The following is a 23,768-nucleotide window of genomic DNA, read 5'->3' as shown; positions in this document are numbered from 1 at the left end:
TCACATCAGATTTTCATAAATAGGGATCAATAAAACGGGTCCCATTCAGTTCAGTAAGCAGCAACAGGTGCTACATAGCCTATGAAGGTCAATATATGGTATAAAGGCACTTCAATGATATTTCAACTCTAAAAAGACTCCTATAAGCTCAGGGTGACTGGTGTTTTTTCTACACTGTGCTTTTTGCCTTCAGGCTAATTTTGACATTTGGTACAATCTCAGCTTGGAAACGAAGGTGAACCACCACCAGAGCCCTTAGGACCCTTTCAACCTCCTCTCATTTCCCTTCAAGAGCAATGCATGAACAAGATCAGGGCCCTACATGCGTGCATGCAGAGAAATATTAACTATTTCAAATGTTTTCTATTATTTATTACCCCGATTGATGTTTCCATAAAATTCTGCTGTGAGGAAAACCTGCCTGGGGACTGAAAGAAGGTTTGAAAGGATTTTGCAGCTGAGTGTGGTTGTATTATATAAAGTGTGAAGTTGGGAGGTAAAGGGTCACATGGTGAGACTGCCGACCTATTTTCCACCTCCTTGTTCAGTGTTTGCACCAAAACGGAGGGGGAGTGGGTTCACTGGCAAACAACCCCTACCCCTTATGAGCCTCACTGCTGGAGAGGTTCAGGAGTGTCATAAACTGATAAGATAGATAAATTGATTCTGGTATTCTGCAAAATATTATTATTAACTTTAAAAATTATTTGTTTTTTTCTATAGCGATTGACAAGACAGGGGCTCATTCGCGGCACTTGCATGTTAGTGATAATTCTTGCCATTTCTGGATCATCCATAGCAGGATGGCACACTTATCGGGCAAAAAGGCATGTTCAAGCATATTAGTGGTAATTCTGAGCACTGGTGGGCCACCCGTGGCACATTGATGATACCCACTTTAAGGCCATTCATTAAAAGATGGTGAACTCTGGGGGACAAACAACCGGCCCTACTGTATTGATGGACATTTAAGGCCTGTTTTTCGTGTCATCCATAGCATAATGGTTCTCGGTGTTGGCTCTGGTATACTTCAGGCCCTATCATAATAAGCTTCAGTCTTGGGGGCATAAATGTGGCATCCATGGCTTGAGACAGTTATATATGGGCATGAAAGGTAGTGTTTTTCAATGCGTGGCAAAAGTACACGTAAGAAGCTGATGGAAGTGATAAAGTAATGACAGAGCAAAAATATTTTTCAGGAAACTAATCAGCTATTGTTTTGGTGGCAATAGAGTTTATTGTTCCCCAAGCATAAAATGTTTGGTTTCCAAAGGATGAGGATGAAGAGAGTGGTGAAATTCATGGGTTTTGCCTTCCGGGTTGTCTTTAGTTTATATGACAGGAAGGACCATAGATTAATGCCAAATGAATTTAGAGAAGTGCTGCACATATCGAAAGTGGGAGGCATTGAAGTGGGGTTGTGGATGTGTGGTGAAATGGGAATACAAAGAGCATAACATTGGAAATCTAGGGGCGTGGTAAATTGGCTGAGGATTTACACTGGTTTTGGGGTGCTGGGCTTTTTATCGGCATCACCAATGAAATTGCTTATGGGACTTTGTTTTCAGCTAAAGTCTGTTTGCTAGATGCAAGCCAATCATGCTCTATTGCATAGACATCTTCCAAGTAACTAATGCCCTGCGAACCCCAAACAGGGCACATCCTGCCTTGTTATGTCCATCCTTTCTTAAGAGCGCATTTAGGCACTGTGTTATGCACAGGACACAACAACAAAAACATGTGAATGATGTAATACAATATTTTAAATACCAGCATAATCCACTTCAGAATTACCATAGAACACTACCACAGAAAATAAATACAACACAATCAACTAGTCGCTTTACAACTACTGAAAGTATCTTTAGAAAAGAAAAATGTATTTTTTCATTCACTTACCTCCAACCTTAACCTTTGAGAGACCATTCCTATGTCGGCGCTTACAAAGACAACTCTTTTGGAATCATCGGGCTCTGCCACAATAAAAGCCCGGCTGAACAAGCGCGTGTGCAGGCCACCACCAACCTGGTCTGGGTTAGCGTAGCCCATCTATAGCCAAAATAAAAGAATGCCATGTTATGCCTTTTTAACATGTAAGATTATACATGAAATGCAAATTTTATGGACCCAGTCCATGACGTATGTATACATGGTATTGTAAATGACAATTTCAAATATTATATTGTATTGTACCATTTATATATCACTTCATACCTCATTACAGGGCAATGAATTTCATTAGCGAATGGTGGCTAGGACACTGCGCAGTGGGGGAATCAGTATTTGGCAGAGTATTTATTTGATCCTTTGTGGGAAGCTTTTTGGTGCCAGGCATGATTGACCAGAGAGGCAAGTGGAAAAAAATTGTAATTTGAAAAATAATGCTTAATATAGATTTGGGTTTACAAAATAATGGGTATGACCCTGAGACGTCACTAGGACCTAGGTAAAGCACGGTACAAGAAGGGGGTGGTCCCAGAGGAAGCAAACTATAACATGGATTTCAGCATCGCCTGTTACATTAATTACAAACAATACTTTGCATGTTAAACACATTTAATCATCTTGAGCATATGTTTACATGTTCAAAACACAGCACATGTGTTCATAAGATATTCAGAGGTGCCCCAAAAGGGGAGAGGGCGGGATTCATGCAACAATAAGCGAAAGTGATTGTAAGTGCGAAATAGAGGGCAGTGACCAATATATACATCAAAACATGAATGGCCTATCCAGCCTTAACCAAGGCTAAAACTATTTACAAAACCATAATGTTAGAATTGACTTAGAGAAGCTATCACTGTCGTCCACACTTGGCGTACAGAGTGGAGCTGTCAACATTTCGACCCAATGGTAGCGTAGGAAAATCTCATCCGTACAGGAGGGTCTTCATCAGGACTGTGAGGGGACCTAAGGGAATTAAAAGGGACATTTAGTGTATTCAGGCGATGGATACAAAATGGTTGAAACATAATATACTACAAGGTAATGGGTATGAAAATTACTCTGTGTCCACCAATGTATGCGGTGGAAAACTGAAAACGCAAGGCCTGTGGGCTCCTGAGTCAGACAGGGATTCTTATGGAAGGCTGAAGAAACAAATATCAAAACATCAGCATTTATGAAAGAAGTATAGGGTGTATAAGGTAGACACTTATCATTAGTAGCGTCCTCAGGTAAAGTGAAAAAGCACTTACTCAGCTGATTGACTTATTTCATTCTTTATGTGGTTAGGGCTTGGCTAAATCAAGATTCTCCATGTATCTAGTGATAAAAGTAAAATTTGGAAAATAATTAGCCTCTCCACCAACATGGATGTTGACTGAAGTCTATTGTTAAATTGGTGTCTAGGAGCGGAGGGAAGAAACACTCCTCGAGGTGAAAACACTTCAGTTCGCTGGCTTGCAAATGGAACACTGAGCATGTTTAGATTGAATACCAGCTGTCAGGGCCGGGAACGTGCACGTGTTATGTTCGGAGGACAGCCACTAAGTGCTGTTCTCGCCTAACTAGACATGGTAATGGACCCAGTGGGGGAGCCAAGCGCTCACCGGATCAGAGAAGCCGCCTTTGGGGTGTGGTTCGGCCCTAAGGAGTACTTGGGGAGTATGTCAATGACACTGCATAAACATTTCAAATAACTTAAGAATGAATATCTCCTAATCCTATGTCAAGAGAATACATTCATACAGGACCTCATAGCGGGTTCATTGTGGCTCTAGACCTCGACCCCATGACGACATTACAAAATCACATTGCGTAAAAATGAATGTTGTCTTGTTCCGGTGATAAGACAATACATTTGCATAAGACTTTCATGAGTAATAAAGGCCGTAGCCTAAATCGAGATGTACAGAGTGTCAATAAGGCTGCATGTAACATTTCAAATCGTGTAAGAGTGAATATCTAGCTGTAAGTGGGTGTGCGCCAGGCAATGAAGTCCAAGACACTCTAGTTGAATGAAATGTCTTTATTTCTAATTAGTATTTCCCATTTGTTAATAGAACATTCAGCTCAACCAAAGCGTTTCGTTCTCTCAAGGAGAACTACATCAGGGTTTACGTAAAGCGAGGCGAAAGGTCACCACAATCATGAAGAACAGTCCAAAGTAAATGCTCCAGTGTATTGCGCTAGACGTTAAAGGGAATTCCCAGGGCTAAGTCATGCCCAGAAGCGAAGATCCGTGTTGAATGTTATAAAGAATCGAGGGATTTGGTTGAACATTCGACACAGATCTTCGCTTTCGGGCATGACTTAGCCCTGGGAATTCCCTTGTTCCAGTATGGATTCAGAAGGGGTATAGGGACAGTAGAGCAGTGCGTCAACCTTGAACTATTGATACAGAATTATACCCTTGCCAAAGAAGGTCAACTACATCTTTGTTTTGTAGATCTCACAAGCGCATTTAATCTAGTTAACCACGTAAAATTATGGCAAACGTTGCAAGGAATGGGAGCCCCACTTGATATTATTACTTATCACAAATTTATGCTCAACTAACTTCAAGAGTTCGATGCAACCCCAAAGGTCAATGCAATTTTTATTTTAGAGTTACCCGCGGCATTGTACCTTACACCTCTTTTATTTTCTCTTTATATTACCAATGTTGACATATCCCTGCAGAGCCTAAATGCTGATGCCCCTAGAGTCGGCATGCGTGTAACGCCAGTACTTTTATATGCAGACGAAGCAGTCCTGTTATCAAGGACCCCAAATGGGCTCCAATGTTTAATCGAAAACTGCACACAATTTATGACAGGAAAAGACCGAATACTGAATCTTAGTAAAACCTTTGTAATGACTTGCGGAAAAAGTAAAACAAAGAGCAGGGACCATCATGTGGATGGTGCACATATTGAAATAATAACCTCATTTTCATACTTAGGAATACTTTTTAATGGGAATGGAACTTAGGGTGCAGACATTGATTTATGTAAGTTGAAATGTATACTATCGAGTGAGGGTATTTTTAGATTTTCAAACAAAATTGGGAATAAGCCAATATGGGAAATCCTGACACTATATAGGAGTAAGTGCATCACAGGTATATGTTACGGAGCTGCGCAATGGGGGAGGGCAAATACTACCTTACTGCAAATACATGAAAACAAGTTCCTAAGAAGGCTCTTGGCAGTCCCTAACTCAACCCCCTCATACATAGTTCACAAAGAGCTGTCCGTATCTTATATCAGTGATTACATCAGTACAGCAGCCCTTATTTTCTGGCACAGGATTTGTACTAATTAGGAGACCAAATTTACTAAGGAAATAGTAATGGATTGTCTAGCCCTTGATTAAAGCAAAAACAATTTCTAGGCTACAGTATATTTATAAACTTTTAACAGAGTATAAGGTGGATGTGGATTTTTATGATCCAAAGCTTACTCGGGCTTATAGCAAAGGGGATCTAAAAATGAGGTTAGCAAATTCAAGGGAATGTGCAAGAGATGTAGGAATAAGCTCAAAATCGACTGTTAGAAACATTTTGTGAAGGTCCGCTTTTGTCTGGCACCCAACCATACCTCATCCTGCACTGTATTTATTTAACTAGTTTACATAATTACTGTGACTAATAATGGAGACATTTTTAGAATGCTTTAATGGTTGTATATTATATACTGAATAAAGCTTGATTGAATTGAATATCTATTAGTACCTGTGACAAGAAATTACATTTCTATAGAAAATTCATGAATGAATTTAGTAGCGTTCCGGTGAAAAGACAATACATTGCATAAAAGCTTCCTGATGGGTTCAATATGGCTATCGATTTCGTCCTTATGGGTCGATAATATAACCCAAGCCAGATTTTGTATGTAACATTTCGCATAAACCATTCCACAACAATAAATATTTATGTGCACTGGTGACATGGGAATACATTACATATAAACATTGTGTTGAATTCATTGTAGCTTCAGGCTCAGTGTATGCTTCATGGGTAAATATTAGAGCTCTTCAGCAAGTTACATTGGCTTACGGTCAGATGAACCAAGGTTTCATTCAATGTACATTGATTGTAATGTAAGAACCCAGGTATGGCGGTATCCTGAAATGTGACATGATCAATGTACGGTTAACTGACTCATTTATTCGTTAGTGAGGCATGATAGTTGGACACTGCTTGTATCCAGCTCATTCAACCCACTATGGATAGTGTCTAGGGAGTGCATCCATCTGCAGTCACTTGTGTTTAAACTTTCGTTTTGTGGTCAACAATTGCTTGCGCCACTGGATGGTGCTGGGAGTTGAAACAGCCATAGAAGAGGTTGTGAAACTCCTCGAGGAGACTGCTGAACTCAAACATGAGATTGCTGGGAACTCAGCACTTACCAATGCCAAGGAGGCCCTTGAACGTCTTGAAAAACCAATAAAGGACTTTGACATCAATACCCAGGCAAAGAAATTAGATAAATTAGCAAAAGATATCTGCTACTACGATAAGACGGTAACCTATCCGTACCTACAGGAGGACTATTACAAGTAGTGCAACCAGGGCCGGTACTCCAATAGGGGCAGAGGAGGTTACAGAAGCCGCAGAAAGTTCACAACTTTCTCAGAATCATCAGGATCTAACAGCACCAGGAGTGATACGGAACCACCCGGCACAAGCATAGAATACCACTACCAGGATAGTTAATACCTACCACAAGGGCTGTCTTTTTTAGGAGAGGCCCAATGGAGACCCCCAAGGTGCAGAGGCTACAACCAGAACTAAGGCCAACAACGAGGCCAAGAACAGAAGAGCCATAACTGGGACAGAGGCCTGACAAGAGGACAGAAAAAAGTCTGATTTCCACAGGAGAATCACAGAGAAATCGAGACCAGACGACAAGTGTGCAGATGGTGAACAGACAGGGCAGACCGATCATCAACCTATCCTCTAATGAGCTCAGGAAAGAGAAGTAAAGGTCCTCAACCAAGGAATGCTACAAAATTCATTTTTTGCTTAATGTGATTTCGCAATGTCTCATGCGTGGGAAGTCAAGTGCCACAATAAACCTACCATGAGGTTCTTTATAAAACATATTTTCTTGTCGTAGGAATTAATAGATATTCACTCTTACGCAATTTGAAATGTTACATGCAGCCTTATTGACACTCTGTACAAAGCGATTTAGGCTACGGCCTTTATTACTCATGAAAGTTTTATGAAGATGTATTGTCTTATCACCGGAACGCGACAACATTCATTTTTTGCGCAATGTGATTTTATAATTTTGTCATGCGGTCAAAGTCTAGAGCCACAATGAACCCACAATGAGGTCCTGTATATATTCTCTTGACACAGGATTAAGAGATATTCACTATTATTGCACGTGTCCTAAACTTTAGGGACAGGGATGCTATCCTGCAATACACCCGGTCAGCACCCCCCCCCTGCGCTACGAGAATGCCACCCTTTCCTTCTTTCCTGATTTTACACAACTGGTACAAAGGCAGGGTAGGACGTTTCTAGCCGTCAAGAAAAAACTCAGAGACAAAGGCCTTAAATATGCCATGATGTTTCCAGCTCATCTCCGTGTCGAGGTTGAGGGAAGGGCATGGTTTTTCGACAATCCAGAGGTGGCTTCGAATTGGCTGGACAGTCAACCCGCCAGTGGGCCCGGGGGAGGAAATCGGGGCGAAGATCAAGCGCCACAGGAACAAGAGTGAGAACTGACAAATGCACTTGCGGCCTGCACAAACGCAATCAGGTACAGGGGTCCTTGGACCCCACCGTTGGACATAAGCTCTCATTGATCTATAGCAATACAGCAAAGCACACCATGACCTGATGGGGACACTTTATCTGTGAAGTCTGGGTTGGGGGGATGGGGGGACGAGGTGTTGCCCTTCCTCCTCTTTACTACCTTTAGTTGTTTTCTAGTATTAGTGTATTGGGTGACAGGCACTCTGCCAGTTTGTGATGGCCAGTTCTTAGTCCAGAGGGCAGGGAAGCGGGGAGAGGGGTTGTTGGCAAAGGGATTTGTGTGGGGGGGGGTGTTTTACTGTTATTTTCAACCATCGACACATGACAATGGGCATCGCGGAGGCACAAAAGACTATCTATGGTTCTAATGCATACACATTGGGGAAAAAGAATTAAAATATTGAGCTGGAATGTCAACGGGCTGGGAGATAAGATTAAGCGGAGGGTAGTTCTGCAGTATATCAGGAAGCAGGGACCAGATATTGTGTTCCTTCATGAGACCCACCTTATAGGTCACTCCTGTAAAGCAATGAACCGGTACAGTTATAAGTTAGTGGCGCATGCAGGCTTCACGACGGGCTCCAGATGGGTTGGAGTCATGGTCAGGAACGCATTCCCTTTTAGCATAGAATCCACTTGGACAGACGAAAGGGGTCTCTACGTGGGCATATCTGGCTCTTGGGAGGGGTGGGTCCTTACACTGTTTTCTGTCTATAACCCACCTGGTCTCCAATCGACTACATTCCAGGATCTTCGCACTACTACTCTTTCACTACCGGAGGATCTTTTAGTGGTGGGGGGTGACTTTAACTCAGTGTGTTCCGGGACGCTCGACCGACAAGCCCCTCGTGAATTAGGGCCTTCCTCCCGTGGACTGCCTGACCTCCTGGAGGCCATGGGACTTACTGATACATGCCGCACTTTCAACCCCGAACAAAGCAGTGCACATTCCACTCTGGAGCTCGCCACAGTTTCTCCCGCCTCGATTATATCCTGGTACCTAGCTCTCAATTGTCACACATCCAGGAGGTCCATCATTTAGCTAGAGGGATTTCTGATCACTTTCCGATATGGGCTCACTTTCTCCTAGACCACACGTGAGTGGCCGAATCGCCCCCATAAACCCTTGGCACCTCCGTCATCCTACAATACGCAAAGACATTTTGACCGCCACAGATAGCTATTTCGCAGACAATGTGGGCACTGTAGCCTCTAGTCAAATGCTTTGGGAGGCCATAAACGAGAACAGCAAAAAGCTGTATCTGATCTAGAAACTGAAATCCTCCGGCTGGAGGGAGAACTGGTAGAACAAGACTCTCCGGAATCACTCCATCTCCTGCGGCTTAAACAATCTGAATATAAAGCTCCTCTTGCAGACACAGCTCGCACCCTTGGGCAGGGAAAACTTGGACGACTTTATGACTTGGGAGACAAGGCGGGAAAATTGATAGCCTGGTTGGATAAGCGAGAATGGGCAAATAGATTGGTCACATTGCTCCGGGACTCCTCTGGGGCGGACATAATAGAACCCCAGGACATAGCTTCTCAATTTGCCACACACTTCGGAGCAGTTTACAGGGCTGACGAAACTGAAGCTGACTCCGCTGACCTATTACAAGACATAACCCTGCCCACCCTCACCTCGACAGATAAACAGCTACTGGATAGCTCTCTTACCACAGACGAAATTGCCCTGGCCATTAGATCGCTTCAATCTGGAAAAGCATCAGGCCCTAACGGGATACCTAATGAGCTATATAAACTTTGCCCAGATAAAATATCAACCCACCTTAAGACCATGTTTGAGGAGAGTAGGGAGATCGGGGAACTTCCACTGGACCAACGCATAGCTAACATCGTTATTATCCATAAAAAAGACAAGCCAAGAACCAGCTGTGCCTCATATCGGCCTATCTCTCTTCTCAATGCTGAACTGAAAATCCTAGTGAAGGTTCTTGCCAATCGCCTGGTTAAGGTCATTTCCACTCTTATACACCCAGATCAATCGGGCTTCATCCCACACCGGAACACAGCATTAAATCGTCACAGTGTCCACGGGGTACTTGGGAGAGCACTCCCAATACGCGAACCAGCGGTTCTGGTCTCTCTAGACACTACTATGGCGTTTGATAGGGTAGAATGGCCATATCTCTTTGCCGTGCTCCAGAGACTAGGGTTCGGTCCAGACTTTATTGACTGGATCCGCCTTTTATATGCTGCACCGCTTGCAAAGCCAGTTGTCAACAATAAACAATCGGACACTTTCACTCTGAGTCGGGCACTTGTCAGGGCTGCCCGCTTTCCCCACTCTTATTTGCCCTGGCGCTGGAGCCATTGGCAGCCTGGATCCGACTGGATCTGCTGATCCGGGGATTCCGCTGGTCAGTGGACTAGGAAGATTGGATATTTCTTTATGCAGACAATATCTTACTCTATCTTACCAACCCTCAGAGATCTTTCATTGTATTAATGGAAATTTTGGTGGTATTGGGAAAATACTCCGGATTCAAAATTAATTGGGCTAAATCCCATCTGTATCCACTTTATGGGGGGGTGCCGGCTTTTCCCTCCAACTGTCCAATCTAAATTATTGCATCCAGGTTCAAATATTTAGGGATCTTTGTGTCCTTAAATCCTTCACTTCGGTATAAAAATAATTTCCTTCCCCCTCTTCACCGTATACAGAGGGATATCGCTGGTTGGAAGACTCTCCCGTTGTCGCTATTGGGGAGGGCCACCCTTTCTAAAATGATGTCCCTCCCCCGCTTCCTCTATGCCCTTCAAAAATTATTAGATGTGGTTCCCCCACCTACTTTAAAGAAATCGAACGTCTCGAGAAGGAGCATTTGTGGAACAGGCCACCAGGAATAGCACTCAGTAAACTGACCCTAAAGTGCTATGATGGAGGGATCACACTTCCTGATATCAAGAAATATTATTGGGCCGCCCACCTGGCCGCCATCAACCATGGCACTTATGGAAACCCCGATGACCCTGGATATTGAATGGATAGATGGCTGCTCCTGGGTGGGAACCACAATAGAAACCTATACTCCAAACCGGTTAGACCTGCACTAACTGGACCAAGTGGGCATTCAATAGGCATTTTGCGCACTGCCTCCAGATCCCTAGGCTTGGAGGGCAAATTGACACTGGCTACTACCCTATGGGAATCTGCTGAGTTGGGAAGCCTGTGGCAGACAAAGGGTTTCAACAAGTGGGCTATGATAGGCATCTCTCGTGTCCAGGATATGTGGGAAAAGGGAGACATAAAAACGTTCGCTTCTCTACAAACGCAACACGACCTTGCCGACTCAGAACACTTTCGCTATAGACAAATACGACATGCCCTGCACGCAGCCATCCCCAGGGGCTCCCCCTTCCCCGAGTCCTCTCCACTGGAAAGTAGGGTATTAGATGGCCACCTCCCTGAGAAGTCTATCTCCTTAATTTACAATTAACTAATTAATAATATGGAGGACCCCCTCATACAGCTCTGGCAAAAATGGGTAGCAGACGGGATTGTATTAGATGACGAGGACTTGCAGGAGGCAGTATCATCTCCCAAAATGGTGGGTATCCCCGCGCGACTGCGACTGGTCCAACTTAAAATCCTGCATAGAATATACATGACTGGACCTAGACTGGTTTTGATGGGAAGGGCGTCAACGGGCGACTGTCGCAGGCAATGTGGCCAGCTGGGCATGTTCCTGCATATAATATGGGAATGCTCACTTGTCCTGTCCTATTGGAGGGAAATTCATTCAGTGATAAGGACGGTCCTGGGTATCCCCTGCTTCCACAGGCGCGTAGGAGCTTGCTTAATGTGTGGGAACCCACTGTCTTGAACACACACCAAACTCAATGGGCCACGTTAGGCTTTATAGTAGCTAATAGGAATATCGCCCAGGCCTGGGGGGCAATCGCCCCTCCAACACTAAAGGACTGGAAAACCAACTTGGACAGGTGTATGTTCTGTGAGAAGACTGTCTATGTGGCCCGGGGCTGCCCTGGGAAGTGGTCCATATATATATGGGGGCCTTGGAACCGCTATAGGGGTGGTATCTGTGATTCACCGCTGCAACCAGCCTCAGATGACATGCTCTCGCCTTGAATTATCCCACTGTGTGTATTGTACTGTATCGCTGCCAATTTGTATGTACCCAAGTGAATTCCCCACCTGATTGTAATGTGATCTATTTTCTAAATGAAGTAGATGTTTACCAACAAAAAGTTAAAAAAAAAAAGAGATATTCACTCTTACACGATTTGAAATGCTATATGCGGTCTCAGTGACGTACTCCCAAAGTACTCCTTATGACCGAACCGCACTCCACAGATGGCTTCTCTGATCCGGAGTGAGCTCGGCTCCCCCACTGCGTCCATTACCATGCATACTTAGGAGAGAACAGCACTTAGAGGCTGTCTGCCGAACGTAGCACGTGCACGTTTTAGGCCCTGACAGCCAATATTTATTCTGAACGTGCTCAGTGTTCTATTTGCAAGCCAGCGAATGGACGTGTTTTCACCTCGAAGTATGTTTCTTCCCTCCTCTCTTAGACACCACTTTAACAAAGACTTCAGTCAACATCCATGTTGGTGGAGAAGCTAATTATTTTTACAATTTTACTTTTAGCACTAGATAATAATAATAAACAAATTTATAAAGCACATGGCTACAGTAACTAGTGATTCCGCGTGCTGCGCAGTGGGGCATACATGGAGCATCTTGATTTATCCAAGCCCAAACCACATAAAGAATGAAATAAGTCAATCAGATGAGCAAGTACTTTTTCACTTTAACTGTGGACGCTACTAATGATAAGTGTCTACTCTATACGCCCTATACTTCTTTTCTAAACGCTGATGTTTTGATATACGTTTTTTCAGCCTTACATAAGAATCCCTCTCTGACTCTGGAGCCCACTGGCCTTGCGTTTTCAGTTTTCCACTGCATACATTGGTGGACACAGGGTAATTTTCAAACCCATTACCATGTAGTAAATTATTTTTCAACCATTTTGTATCCATCGCCCGAATACACTAAAGGACCCTTTTAATTACCCTCAGGTGCCCCTCACAGTCCTTATAAAGACCCAACTGTAAGGATTAGATTTTGCTACACTACCATTGGGTCGAAATGTTGACAGCTCCACTCTGTGCGCCAAGTGTGGACGACAGTGATAGCTTTACTGAGCCTATTCTAAATAGGTTTTGTAAATAGTTTTAGCCTCGGTTAAAGCTGGATAGGCCATTCATGTTTTGATGTATATATTTGTCACTGCCCTCCCTTTCTCATTTACCCTCACTTTCGCACATTGCTGCACGAATCCTGCCCTCTCCCCTTTTGGGGCACCTCTGCACAATCTTATCGACATGTGCTGTGTTTTGAACATGTAAACACATGTTCAACATGATTAAATGTGTTTAACATTAAAGTATTGTCGGTAATTAATTTAACAGGTGATGTTGAAATCCATGTTATCGTTTGCTTCCTCTGGGAGCACCCTCTTCTTGTACCGTAATATAGATTTGGTTCGTTGAGCCTAACCATGCTGCACTAGGCCACATTACAGAAAGAGCATGTTTAAATGGAGTGCACAACCATTTGTTTTCATTTGCTTTTCACAAAAACATGGAACCCCAGCTGCAGACATGGTCTGTCAATGAATGTTGAAAAGTATAATTTCTCTAGCTTCCTCCAAATGCGGAGGCCGCTCGCTCTCCTACAACCTAGCCAGGATCTGGAACTCCCTCCCCTTCCACATCAGGTCTGAACCCAACCTTCTCACCTTCCGGAAGATTCTTAAAACCTGGCTATTCAGCAAAACTTTGGTTTAAAACTTCACCAAGCCCCCCCTATTCCAGCCTCTCCAGCTCAGCTCAAGCTCTTTACAGCGCTGGGACGCCCCTGGGTAGCCAACGTGCTTTACAAATCCTCATTCCATTCCATTCCTTAGCCAAAGAGATTTGAAACAGTTTTAAGATTAAACTAATTCACCTTTGTTGCTATGTTCTGTTGTTAAGAATATGCAGAACAGTCCATGATATTAAACATGCATTTCTCATGCTTTTGTCCAATGAAAATCAATTGATAGTAGGTGTTTTGGAAGTTTAACAGTCTAATTGGCTTACTGGGAAAGTAACATTGGCAGACAGGATATCCATCACAATGGTGACCGATATCCCGTCCACCAAAATATAAATCCCCTGCTGCTTGTTATTTTAGAGAGGCAATGCCCTTTTTATTCAGTTTTGGCATTAGACATTTTCCCCGATTTCTCTCTTGCTTACTCACATGGCCCTTTTGTATTTAGGGATTATTATTAAATGATTATTTGCTAATGTCTGAGAATAATTAGTTTACCAATGGCACCGGGCATTTTTCTAACTTTATTATTTTTTTAATTTGAACTAAAATTTGCTTTCTGTAATGATCACTTTGAGATTTGAATAAATATCCAAAATTGAGAACTGAAGAAGCCTAGTTGTGCACATTTTTCTTTTATGGTTTTGGATGAGTCGTATAACAGCTTTAGTGGATTCTCCCTTTCCTCTAATTGACCCTTCTTAATGTTAATTGGACTGGAGCATCAACAGCCAGAGACACTTAGGGCCCGATGTAGGTAGGGCGTTACCGATCGGTAACGGCCGAAAACACCGATTTTTGGCCCTTACCGATCGGTAAACAGCCATCGAGATGTAGGGAACCAAAAACATAAAGAATCGGATAGAAAACCGAATCGGAATGAGTACCGAATGGGAAAGAATCCGATACGTACATACCGAAAATCGGATATGTAACGAATCGGAAAAACACCGATTCGGATGCAAAGACCGAATCGGTCCATGTACCGATTCGTTAGTGACACCGAATCGGAAAGTCACCGAATCGGTCCATGTACCGAATCGGTACAAAGACCGAATCGGAAAATCACCGAATCGGTCCATGTACCGATTCGTTAGTGACACCGAATCGGAAAATCACCGAATCGGTCCATGTACCGAATCGGTACAAAGACCGATTCGGACATGCGCCGAATCGGAAAACATGCCGATTCGTATGAATCGACGATCGGGAAATTCCCCGATTCCGACAGTTGGGGAGATGAAGGGAGGCACAGAAACACCGAAATCGGCTCAAAATCGGTAGAATTCACTCGGTATTTACCATGGATTGCAATCAGGTGGTAACCAACTCCAACCCATATAAACAGTCCCAAAATGCATTGCAACTTGCAGGATGGCAGCTTTCTATGTCATTGCGAGGCGGCTACGGCTACAGCAGGAAGGACAGAGGGAATGGCTAAGAAATGAACAGGTCTACAGACAGAGGATAACCCTGTTCATGCTGACAGAGGCAGAGATACTACAGAGATACAGGCTGGACTCTGACACCATACTTGAGCTCATCAGGGATCTCAAGCCATTCTTGGACCACCACACCCCAAGGGCACACGCCATCCCTGCGCACGTCCTGGTGCTATGCAGCCTACACCTGCTAGCGTCTGGCAGCTATCAAAGTGGAGTAGCAGCAGCAGGAGGGGTGAGCCAGAGCAGCCTGTCAAGGTTCTTCCACACATTCCTTGACGCCATGATAGACAGGATGGACCAATACATCTCTTTCCCTGCAACCCACGCAGAACTGCTACAAACTAAAGCTGACTTCTACCAGATGGCACAATTTCCCCAAATCATCGGTTGCATAGATGGCACGCACATTCCGATTTGCCCACCAGCGGACACCGAATACATATACCGCAATCGGAAATCTACACACACCATCAACGTGCAGGTGATCTGCAATGCAAAGTGCACCATCACAGACCTGGTAGCAAAATTTCCAGGGAGTACCCATGACTCCTATATATTCCAACAGAGCGGCATATATGCATGGCTGATGGCTGGCGAATTTGGAGAAGGATACCTCCTAGGTGAGACACATCATCAGACCCCCATAACACATAGTAGGTAGGTGGAATACATGTATGCATGTGTCTAATGTGACCCCTTTCTCTTCCAGGCGACAGTGCATATGCCCTCCGCTCATTCATACTCACCCCCTACCTCAACCCCTCCACACCCAGCCAAAGGAGGTATAACCGGGCCCACATACGCACAAGGAATGTTGTTGAACGGACCTTTGGCATCTGGAAAAGTAGATTCAGATGCCTGCACAAGAGTGGAGGTGCAAGGCAGTATACCCCCATCACCTGCTGCAAGATCATAGCTGTATGTGCAATGTTACACAACCTTGCGGTGAAGAAGGGCACTGAGGTGGAGTTGTCTGACTACGAGGACCATGACGACGACGAAGCTGTGCCACTGACACAGCCAGCTGGGGTGTGTACGCCAAGTGATGGCAGATACAGACGTGAGGAGATCACTGAGAACTATTTCTGACTGAGTACAGATGCAAAGACAGCTAAATGTTGCTTGGAAAAAACAAATTTTAATAGTGTTGCACCACAGTTACAGCACTGATGTGCATCAAAAAATGGAGTATGGTAAATAAAATAAAGTCCAGGGTTCTGGTAGCATCACCCGCCCTTGCCAGGCTATTTTTTTGCCCGCTTGCCAGACCCACTGGGGTGTCCCTCAGCCCCCTCTGAATGCCCAGCAGCATCAGCGGAGCGCCTGGTGCTCCTCCGTGGCTCAGACGCAGCGCTGGCCGGGCTGCTGCGGCTGCTGCTGTCTCCAGCATCACCCAGGTCCAGGGCAGGATTGGAGGCGGTGTTTGAAATAATCATGGCCTCCATAGCCGTGGTGATCCTGGCCATCCCCCTAGTGAGCTCAGCCGTATGCTGACTAAGGACAGATTCCTGGTTGGCGCTGCGATGGCACAGTTGTGCCGTCGCCGCTGCAAGGCGGCCCATGGCCCGGTTCAGCACCCGGGCATCCCGCCTGCGCACCAGCTCATGCTCCTCCTGTCTGGCAGATGAGTGGGTGATGGCAGTGGTCAGCCTGCCTAACCCTGCTGCCACCTCCTTGTTGGATTCCACGACGGCCTGGAATCCCTTGACCAACTCTCCCATCTGCATGTTGTGCTGCAGGAGCTGGCGTTGGCAGGCCATGGTGGATCTTGCCTGTTGCCTCTGGATTTTAACCATCTGTCCCTCCAGGCCCAGGAATACACTGCCCTCCCGTGCTGGTGCAGCAGTGGTGGTGATGGTACGGTGCCGGGCACTGCTGCTTCCGGCCTGCTGAGTGGGCTGGGGTGCCACTGGTGGGGGGGTGATGCTGGGCGGTCCCTGAGCCCCTGCTCCCGGGACAGGTTGAACAGGTGGCAAGGCCACGGTTGTGGCAGGAGCTGGGGCAGGCGGAATGGTGTCCCTTGTAGGGGAGTTCTCTGGGGAGAACTGCAAGGGGGGTGTGCTGGGCATTACTGGGGAGTGCAGTGCATCGAAGTCAATGACCAGGACTCCCTCCATTCCTAGCCCTGGGGTGTCTCCTTCCTCCTCCTCCTCCTGGCCTGCCTGGCTGGTGCTCGGCCCTGCGACTGCAGTGTCGGACGGTGCTGCTCCCTCTGATGCCACTGTTGTTCCGCCTGATGGGGCCCCTAGGTACAAAGAAGCATTTGTAAACTGAGTGTCGATGTATTACAGTCAGTACAATTATAGCATTCCACATGTCCTTGCATCTTCTTACACTTGTCACACTGTTTCCTGTCTTGTGATTCTGCACTGCCATATTTAGCTAACTTCTGCTGACTACATGTACCATGATGCTTGTCTCTTGTATGTTGGTGACAGTACTGTGCTGGGGTTTGCCTATGCATTGTGTCTAATGGGGAGGTGTCTGGTAGGGTGTGTCATGATGCGCATGTTTCTTACCTGTAGCTGTGGCTCTCGCAGAGCTGTCCAGGGTCCCGATTCCGCTGACACTCTCCCTCTCAATGGTGCTGGAGACCAGTTCCTCCAGCTCGGTGAGGGGTGGCGCCGGGTTCCTGCCTCCTCCAGTGCCTCCAGCCTGCCTCTGTATCTCAGCCATCTTCCTCTTAGTGAGGCTGCGGATGTCATAGAACCTCTTTTTTAGTTCTTCTACAGACCTGGGGGTGACACCCGCAGCATTCACCTTCTGGGCGATGTCGGCCCAGATTCTCCTCTTGGTGCTGTCTGGCACGTTGAGGGACAGCTTGCCAAACAGCTGGCGGTGCACCCTCACCACCTCCTCGACCAGCACCTGAAGTTCGGTGTTGGTGAACTTCGGCTTCCTCTTCTGGGAGGACTTCTGGCTTTCTGACTGCTCTGCCATGTTCTCCAGTTCAGTTGGCAACCTCCTACTCCCACTGCTGCAAACTGTGAGTGTTGAGCTCAGGCTGGCTCTCCAGAAACTTCTTAATTAGCTGCACCTGCCAGTGTTGCCACTCCCTGTTTTGGTGGGGGAGGGGGAGCCACCTCATTGGCTGAATCGGCTTTTGACGAATCGGATTTTACCGAATCGGTAAAATCCGAATCGGTGTTATCCGATTCGGTATTATCCGATTCGGTAAATGCCGATTCGGTTCCTTCAATGCATTCCTATGGGCTTTTTTCCCCATGGGTGTGTTTTCATGGCTACGAATCTATGATTGCCGAATCGGATTTTACCGAATCGGCTTTTACCGATTCGGTATTCGCCGATTCGGGGCTTTCCGATTCGGTGGTAGCCGATTCGGTAATTTCCGAATCGTTGTTAGCCGATTCGGTACTTTCCGATTCGGGCCGAGCCCAATCGGAACGTACCGATTCTCATTACCGATGCCGCCCGATTCGGTATTCATTCGGTTTTTTTTCCCTACATCTCGTTTTCCGATTTCACAATACCGATTCGGCCCGCCTCGGTATTTTGAAATCGGAAAATCGCGTTTACCTACATCGGGCCCTAAAAGTGCAAAGAAGGAGGAGGTGTGAGAGATATTTGCTCAAATTGTAGCTATAAATAGATGGTAGTCAAATTAAATCAAAATAAACTTTATTAGGTTATACAAAGATAACCATAAAAGATACATAGCGACAATACATGAAAAAGATCAGGCATATATAAAAATACATAAAATACAATAAAAAGGCTAAAGGGCATAATCAATATAATTTAAAAGAGACAAGACCAGCTTGCAAGGTGCGCTAAGATTTCATAGCTCATCCCATCATAAATATTCCAAGATTTCATCAGGCCCCACGTCAGTTGTCCATACATTGTCTTGATTTCATTATTGACTTTAGATGGCAGTCATAATTTAATCTGCAGGTTGCTGTTATATTTCATAGCTTATATTATGTGAGGTGTTTATATTTTTGAGCAGTTGGGTCAACTGTCTATAAAGTTTTGTGAGTCTTAGAGGAGGACAGATGGCGAGAAAATCACTGCAGATTAAATTTTAACCTGCAGTGGTTTTTAAGCATGTAGAGACTGCCCCCTCTTCTGGCCTTGTATAAAAATCAATATACAGAAAAGCAGTGTATACCCCTAGCCGCCCTTATATCTGCAGTGATTATGCACGGCAGAGTGATATGCAGTGGTTTCTAAAGTTTAGAAACTACTGCATACCCCTTGGCGGCGGCGCCCATACATACTCTGCAGTAGTCACTGCAGACTATGTAAGGGTGCTGCGTGTTGTTTGGGTGTACTTTTTTCTTAGCGCTAAATGTATCCTTGCATCCATTTGCAGACGCGAGGATGCATTTTGCTCTAAGAAAGTCGTGCTTAATGCCCACTCCACCCCATCGTGGAATTCCGCAGAATCTCACAGAGTTTTAACGTCATTCCGCAGAATCAAATTCAGCCAATTCTACCCATCTCTAGTTTGCACCTCAAGCTCCTCTCTTGCTCCCTAATGCTCTCAAAGCTGGATGTGTCCCATTGGGATGAGCCCTAGTCAGGTCATGGTTTAAACCCTAGCTAGACTGGCACCCTGCACATGCAAGAGTGAGGGGTAAAGCATTTGGTAGGCAACTGCCCTGGCAGCACACATCAGTCTGCCCATGCAAGCCCAGTACTTGGATTTACATCTTAGAGAACCCAGCTCTGTTTACATGTGGAAGCATCCTCCTACACTTCAAGAATAAGAATTCCCTCGCAAACAACTTCCAAATTCAATATTAGTAGTGAATGACATTCAACTAATTTACCCTGCTTCCATTATTTCCTACTCGACAGCAACTTGCATTACAGCAAAATACGCTACTTTTGTACAAGTGACACTGTGCAATAAACTGAATGTTGATGTCAAGTAAAAATAGTGAAGAGAGTGGTAATGTCAATGGGTCAAATAAAAAAGAAAATGTTGCTGGAAGTACATGTGACTCCCTCTTGTAATACAACTTTCCAAGAGTAAGCCGGGAGTACAAAAAGAAAAACTAGGGAGTAGATGTACAGAACAGGGAACCATATGTGGTCTAGATTTGAAGTAGTCAGTGCAACATCTCACCAGACCTAAAATCCCTGAATTGGCTACCGCTGGAAGCCAGAATTAATTTGAAAATAGCGTGTATGACGCATAAAGCCATGCATCATGAAGCGCCCAGCTCTGGCGCAGAAACTAACTATCTCGGGTAGGATCAGATCTTCAAGAAGTGCGGAAAACCTACTCCTAAAACTGCAAAAATTCAACAAGAAGAAAACATGTAACAGATCCTTCCCAGGGATGGCACCCAGAATTTGGCATGCCTTACCCCCAGAACCCAGACTTAACTCCTCCACTGCCTCTTTCAAAAAGGAAGTAAAATCGATTCTCATGGCCAAATTCACTTGAGTATGGTCTAAAGAAATCTCGAGATCAAATGTATCCTTATTACATACCCTTTTTATAACAAGGGACCACCTAGGCAACCTAGGGGCATATTATCAAGCCTGTGCGCTAAAATTATCGCCGCTTTATCGGCCGAAAACGGCCGATAAAGCGGTGATTATGGGCTTGATAATATGCTCTGTGGAATTCCAATCGAAGCCCATGTTAGATGTCTTCACATCTAACATGTGCTTCGATTGGAATTCCATAGAGCATATTATCAAGCCCATTATCGCCGCTTTATCGGTGTTTTCGGCCGATAAAGCGGCGATAATTTTAGCGCACAGGCTTGATAATATGCCCCTAGTCTTTATATCTTCCCTTTAATTAACACTATGTGATAGTTTTATGTTGTACCTTTACTATGCTGCCTTTACATGATGTGATATATTCGTGCTCTGACCTGCCTTCAATTGATGTATAAAGAACTTTATTTACTGTAAAGCGCTCTGATATCCGCAAGGATCTTGTTCGCGCTCTATAAAACGTTCAAAATAAATAAATAAACCTGATTAAAAACATTGGTGGGCAGAATGTGTGAGGATTCCATTTAAAATGCCCTGTATTCCTTAGAAAACTGGCTTTTTTAGGTCAAGCCTACCAGACAGTGCAGCCATCTAGTTGCCAAAGACCTATTGTTGGCTTACTGTGAAGTTACTGAACTTATAGCCTGCCAATTTTCTTATCATTGGTTGGCTTTATTGTTACTCTGATTTGTTTGCTTCTTATTGGATGATTTTCCATTTTGCAGTTTGTCAATCTTTTGTTTGTCCCACCCCTAGAGCTTAGTTCCTTTACCACGTCTCAGTTCCATTGAAAAATTTAAAAAAAGAAACCCTTTTGCTTTGCTTTTTTATTTACTGATCCATCTGGGATTAAAAAATAAAACAAATGACGCTGCAACCACATCATCACGCTTCTTCCTGTTTTTCTTTTATCTATTGGCTTCGCCAGTGCCTCTTCTCTGTGAAGGAAATATGTGTTCCAAATCAAGTACAAATGCTATTCCAGGTTACGAGGGAAGGAGCTGATAACTGGTAGAAAAAATGTTTTTTGCTGCATTATGGCTCTTTTGTGTGTAGTTGTCTGGGCTTCCTGCAGAAAGCTCTGCAATTTCCCCACTTTCCGTATGGAAAGGAAAATGTGAGCGGAAACATACATTTTATTAATAATTTAAGAGAAAGCAATACTTGACTGGTTTCTTCATGATTTCTTATTCAGGGAAAGTGTTGCTTCTACCGCTTATCAGTCAGAATTCATCACAAAATAGGGTCTTATCACGCGAGCATCATAATTTACGTGGAAAATGCATATGATGGAAATTACCCTGTTGGGATCGGAGCCTGAAATATTTGAACATGCGAGATGTGCTTCTAGTAGCGGCTGCTACAGGGCAGTAGTGGTGAGGCTGGGAGGGGGGAATTTAAAAAAAGAAAAATTTTAAAAACTAAAATCAAATTACCTGCTGGCTGCTGCCTCTCCTCCGTTCTCTTCAGCCGACAAAGGAAGCACACAGGGTCCCAGACTCCCCTAAGCCAATCACAACACTGCTGTCACCAGGATGACAGCAGCAACGTGATTTGTTTGAGCAGCCTGGTTTCGCGCTCAGACAGGGAGTGGGAGACTGTGCATGTTCTCCACCCGGCTGTGTAATACAGCCGCATGGAGAAAGGCTAAGCGCGCATGCCTGTTTGGCCAGCCAAAAGACAGCCGGCCAAACCATCATGCGCACTTAGAAAGTGCCCACCAGTCCTCCCTCTGCTCTGTGTGCAGCCCAGACTCGCCCGGCACCTAAACAGAGCCAGTACAGAAAAATGATGATAACATGGTTTTATTATCATTTCGTTTTCCTGTTGGTCGACACTCCTCTGCCTTAGTGGAGGAGCCACCGATATGTGCTTCTTGGACTGCTCCGCTGAAGTAATTGTGCAACATTTGTGCACTTCTGTACCAATGAACTCCTCTTGCAGCATAACACCTTGTAAACTCCTCTCTTTGTGAAGTATGTACAGTCCTAGTTGGCATGCGATAACCCTCATGTTTAGCACATTTTGCTTTAATTCACTCTCAGTGACTGCGTCATGAAGAGGGAAACTATGGACTAAGATTTACCAGCTAGAAAGCAAAATCTACTGTGGGTGTGGCCTAAATAAGGCTGCACCTATGGAGTAGATATGGGTGAGGGGCAAATCATGAAAAAGTTATATTCATGCCTGGCTCCAATGAAACGTGTGTCATGTCACTAGCAGAATTCTTACTAAACTCACAAACATTAAATATTGTCTCTTGTTCAAGGACATTAAATTTCTTCTCTTCCACTTAAGAACATTAGTTATCTGTCCTCTATCTCAGGAATATTGGTAATCCCTCTCTCCCACATGATTAGATAGCCCCCTTTACTCTCAGTTTTCTACAGTACACGATGGTGGTGTGATACAACTTCCACAGCACTGGACATTGAAATCAAATCATTTAGTAAAAACATGAAATAAGTAGCCTCGGGGATTAAGAAACAATGCTCAGTCTTGGGCCATGTTACATACAGTTTGAGAAAAAAATATTCATAATGTAGCTTCATTTCTCGCCTCCATTTTGTGCTATGCTAAACCCGGGACATCCAAAGGGATCCCACATTGCTCTATTAACTAACCTGTCAGTCAAACTTTAACGATTAATATCAGAAGACATTTGCTCCAGCATTAACAGAATCTCCTTTTCGATGTTTGAATTATTTCGCCTGTATATTTCTTCACACTGCTAAGGTAATGATTTTACTGCTTCCTTTGAGCATAGAGGAAAGCTCTCAATATATTCCTTGATATGCATTCAGCCATTACTTTATTCTTTCAAAATTTCTGATGAATAGCTGTCATTGCTGAAACGGTGGTTTAGGGATAGTCTAGCAGCACGTAGACTGTATGGCTATTTTAGTGCCTACCAAATTACCTAAAGTAGCACTGACTCAAATGTACATAGGGACGTTTTTTATTTAATGGTTTTGCATCCCCATCTTGCATGCTACCTCAAAAATCTTTTCTAATTACCCTCTCCTTACTTTCCTTCCACTGCATGTCTCCTCTTCCTGAGTGCAACCTACTTTAAGTCACATCCTTGCTTGACAATCTTTATTATTGTATTTCTGGAAATTGCCCTAATTTATTCCAAAATGTAAAAAAAATCCCAATCTCTCCTTCTCAGAAAGTCATACCTGCAACCCAACAAAACCTAGAATCCTCAATCTCATTTATTAATCCCACTGTCCATTTGCATCAAATCACATGCCTCCCCCACTAATGACCATCCTTA

General features: G+C 44.4%; 1 protein-coding gene across 2 annotated transcripts in view; it reads right to left on the bottom strand.

Annotated features, from left to right (window-relative positions):
• The window catches only part of LOC147711182 (neutral ceramidase-like), a 379,859-nt gene that overhangs the window by 244,311 nt on the left and 111,780 nt on the right, over positions 1 to 23,768 (bottom strand). For both annotated transcript variants that reach the window (XM_086921969.1, XM_086921970.1), the window contains one exon: positions 1,900 to 2,049. In XM_086921969.1, the coding sequence (XP_086778095.1) occupies positions 1,900 to 2,049 (150 nt within the window). The remainder of the gene's footprint in view (positions 1 to 1,899; positions 2,050 to 23,768) is intronic.

Source organism: Lissotriton vulgaris, chromosome 5 (genome assembly GCF_964263255.1).
Source record: "Lissotriton vulgaris chromosome 5, aLisVul1.2, whole genome shotgun sequence".
Classification (NCBI taxonomy): Eukaryota; Metazoa; Chordata; class Amphibia; order Caudata; family Salamandridae; genus Lissotriton; species Lissotriton vulgaris.
Note: the sequence above shows the minus strand (reverse complement) of the source record. Positions and strands in the feature narration are given on the sequence as shown.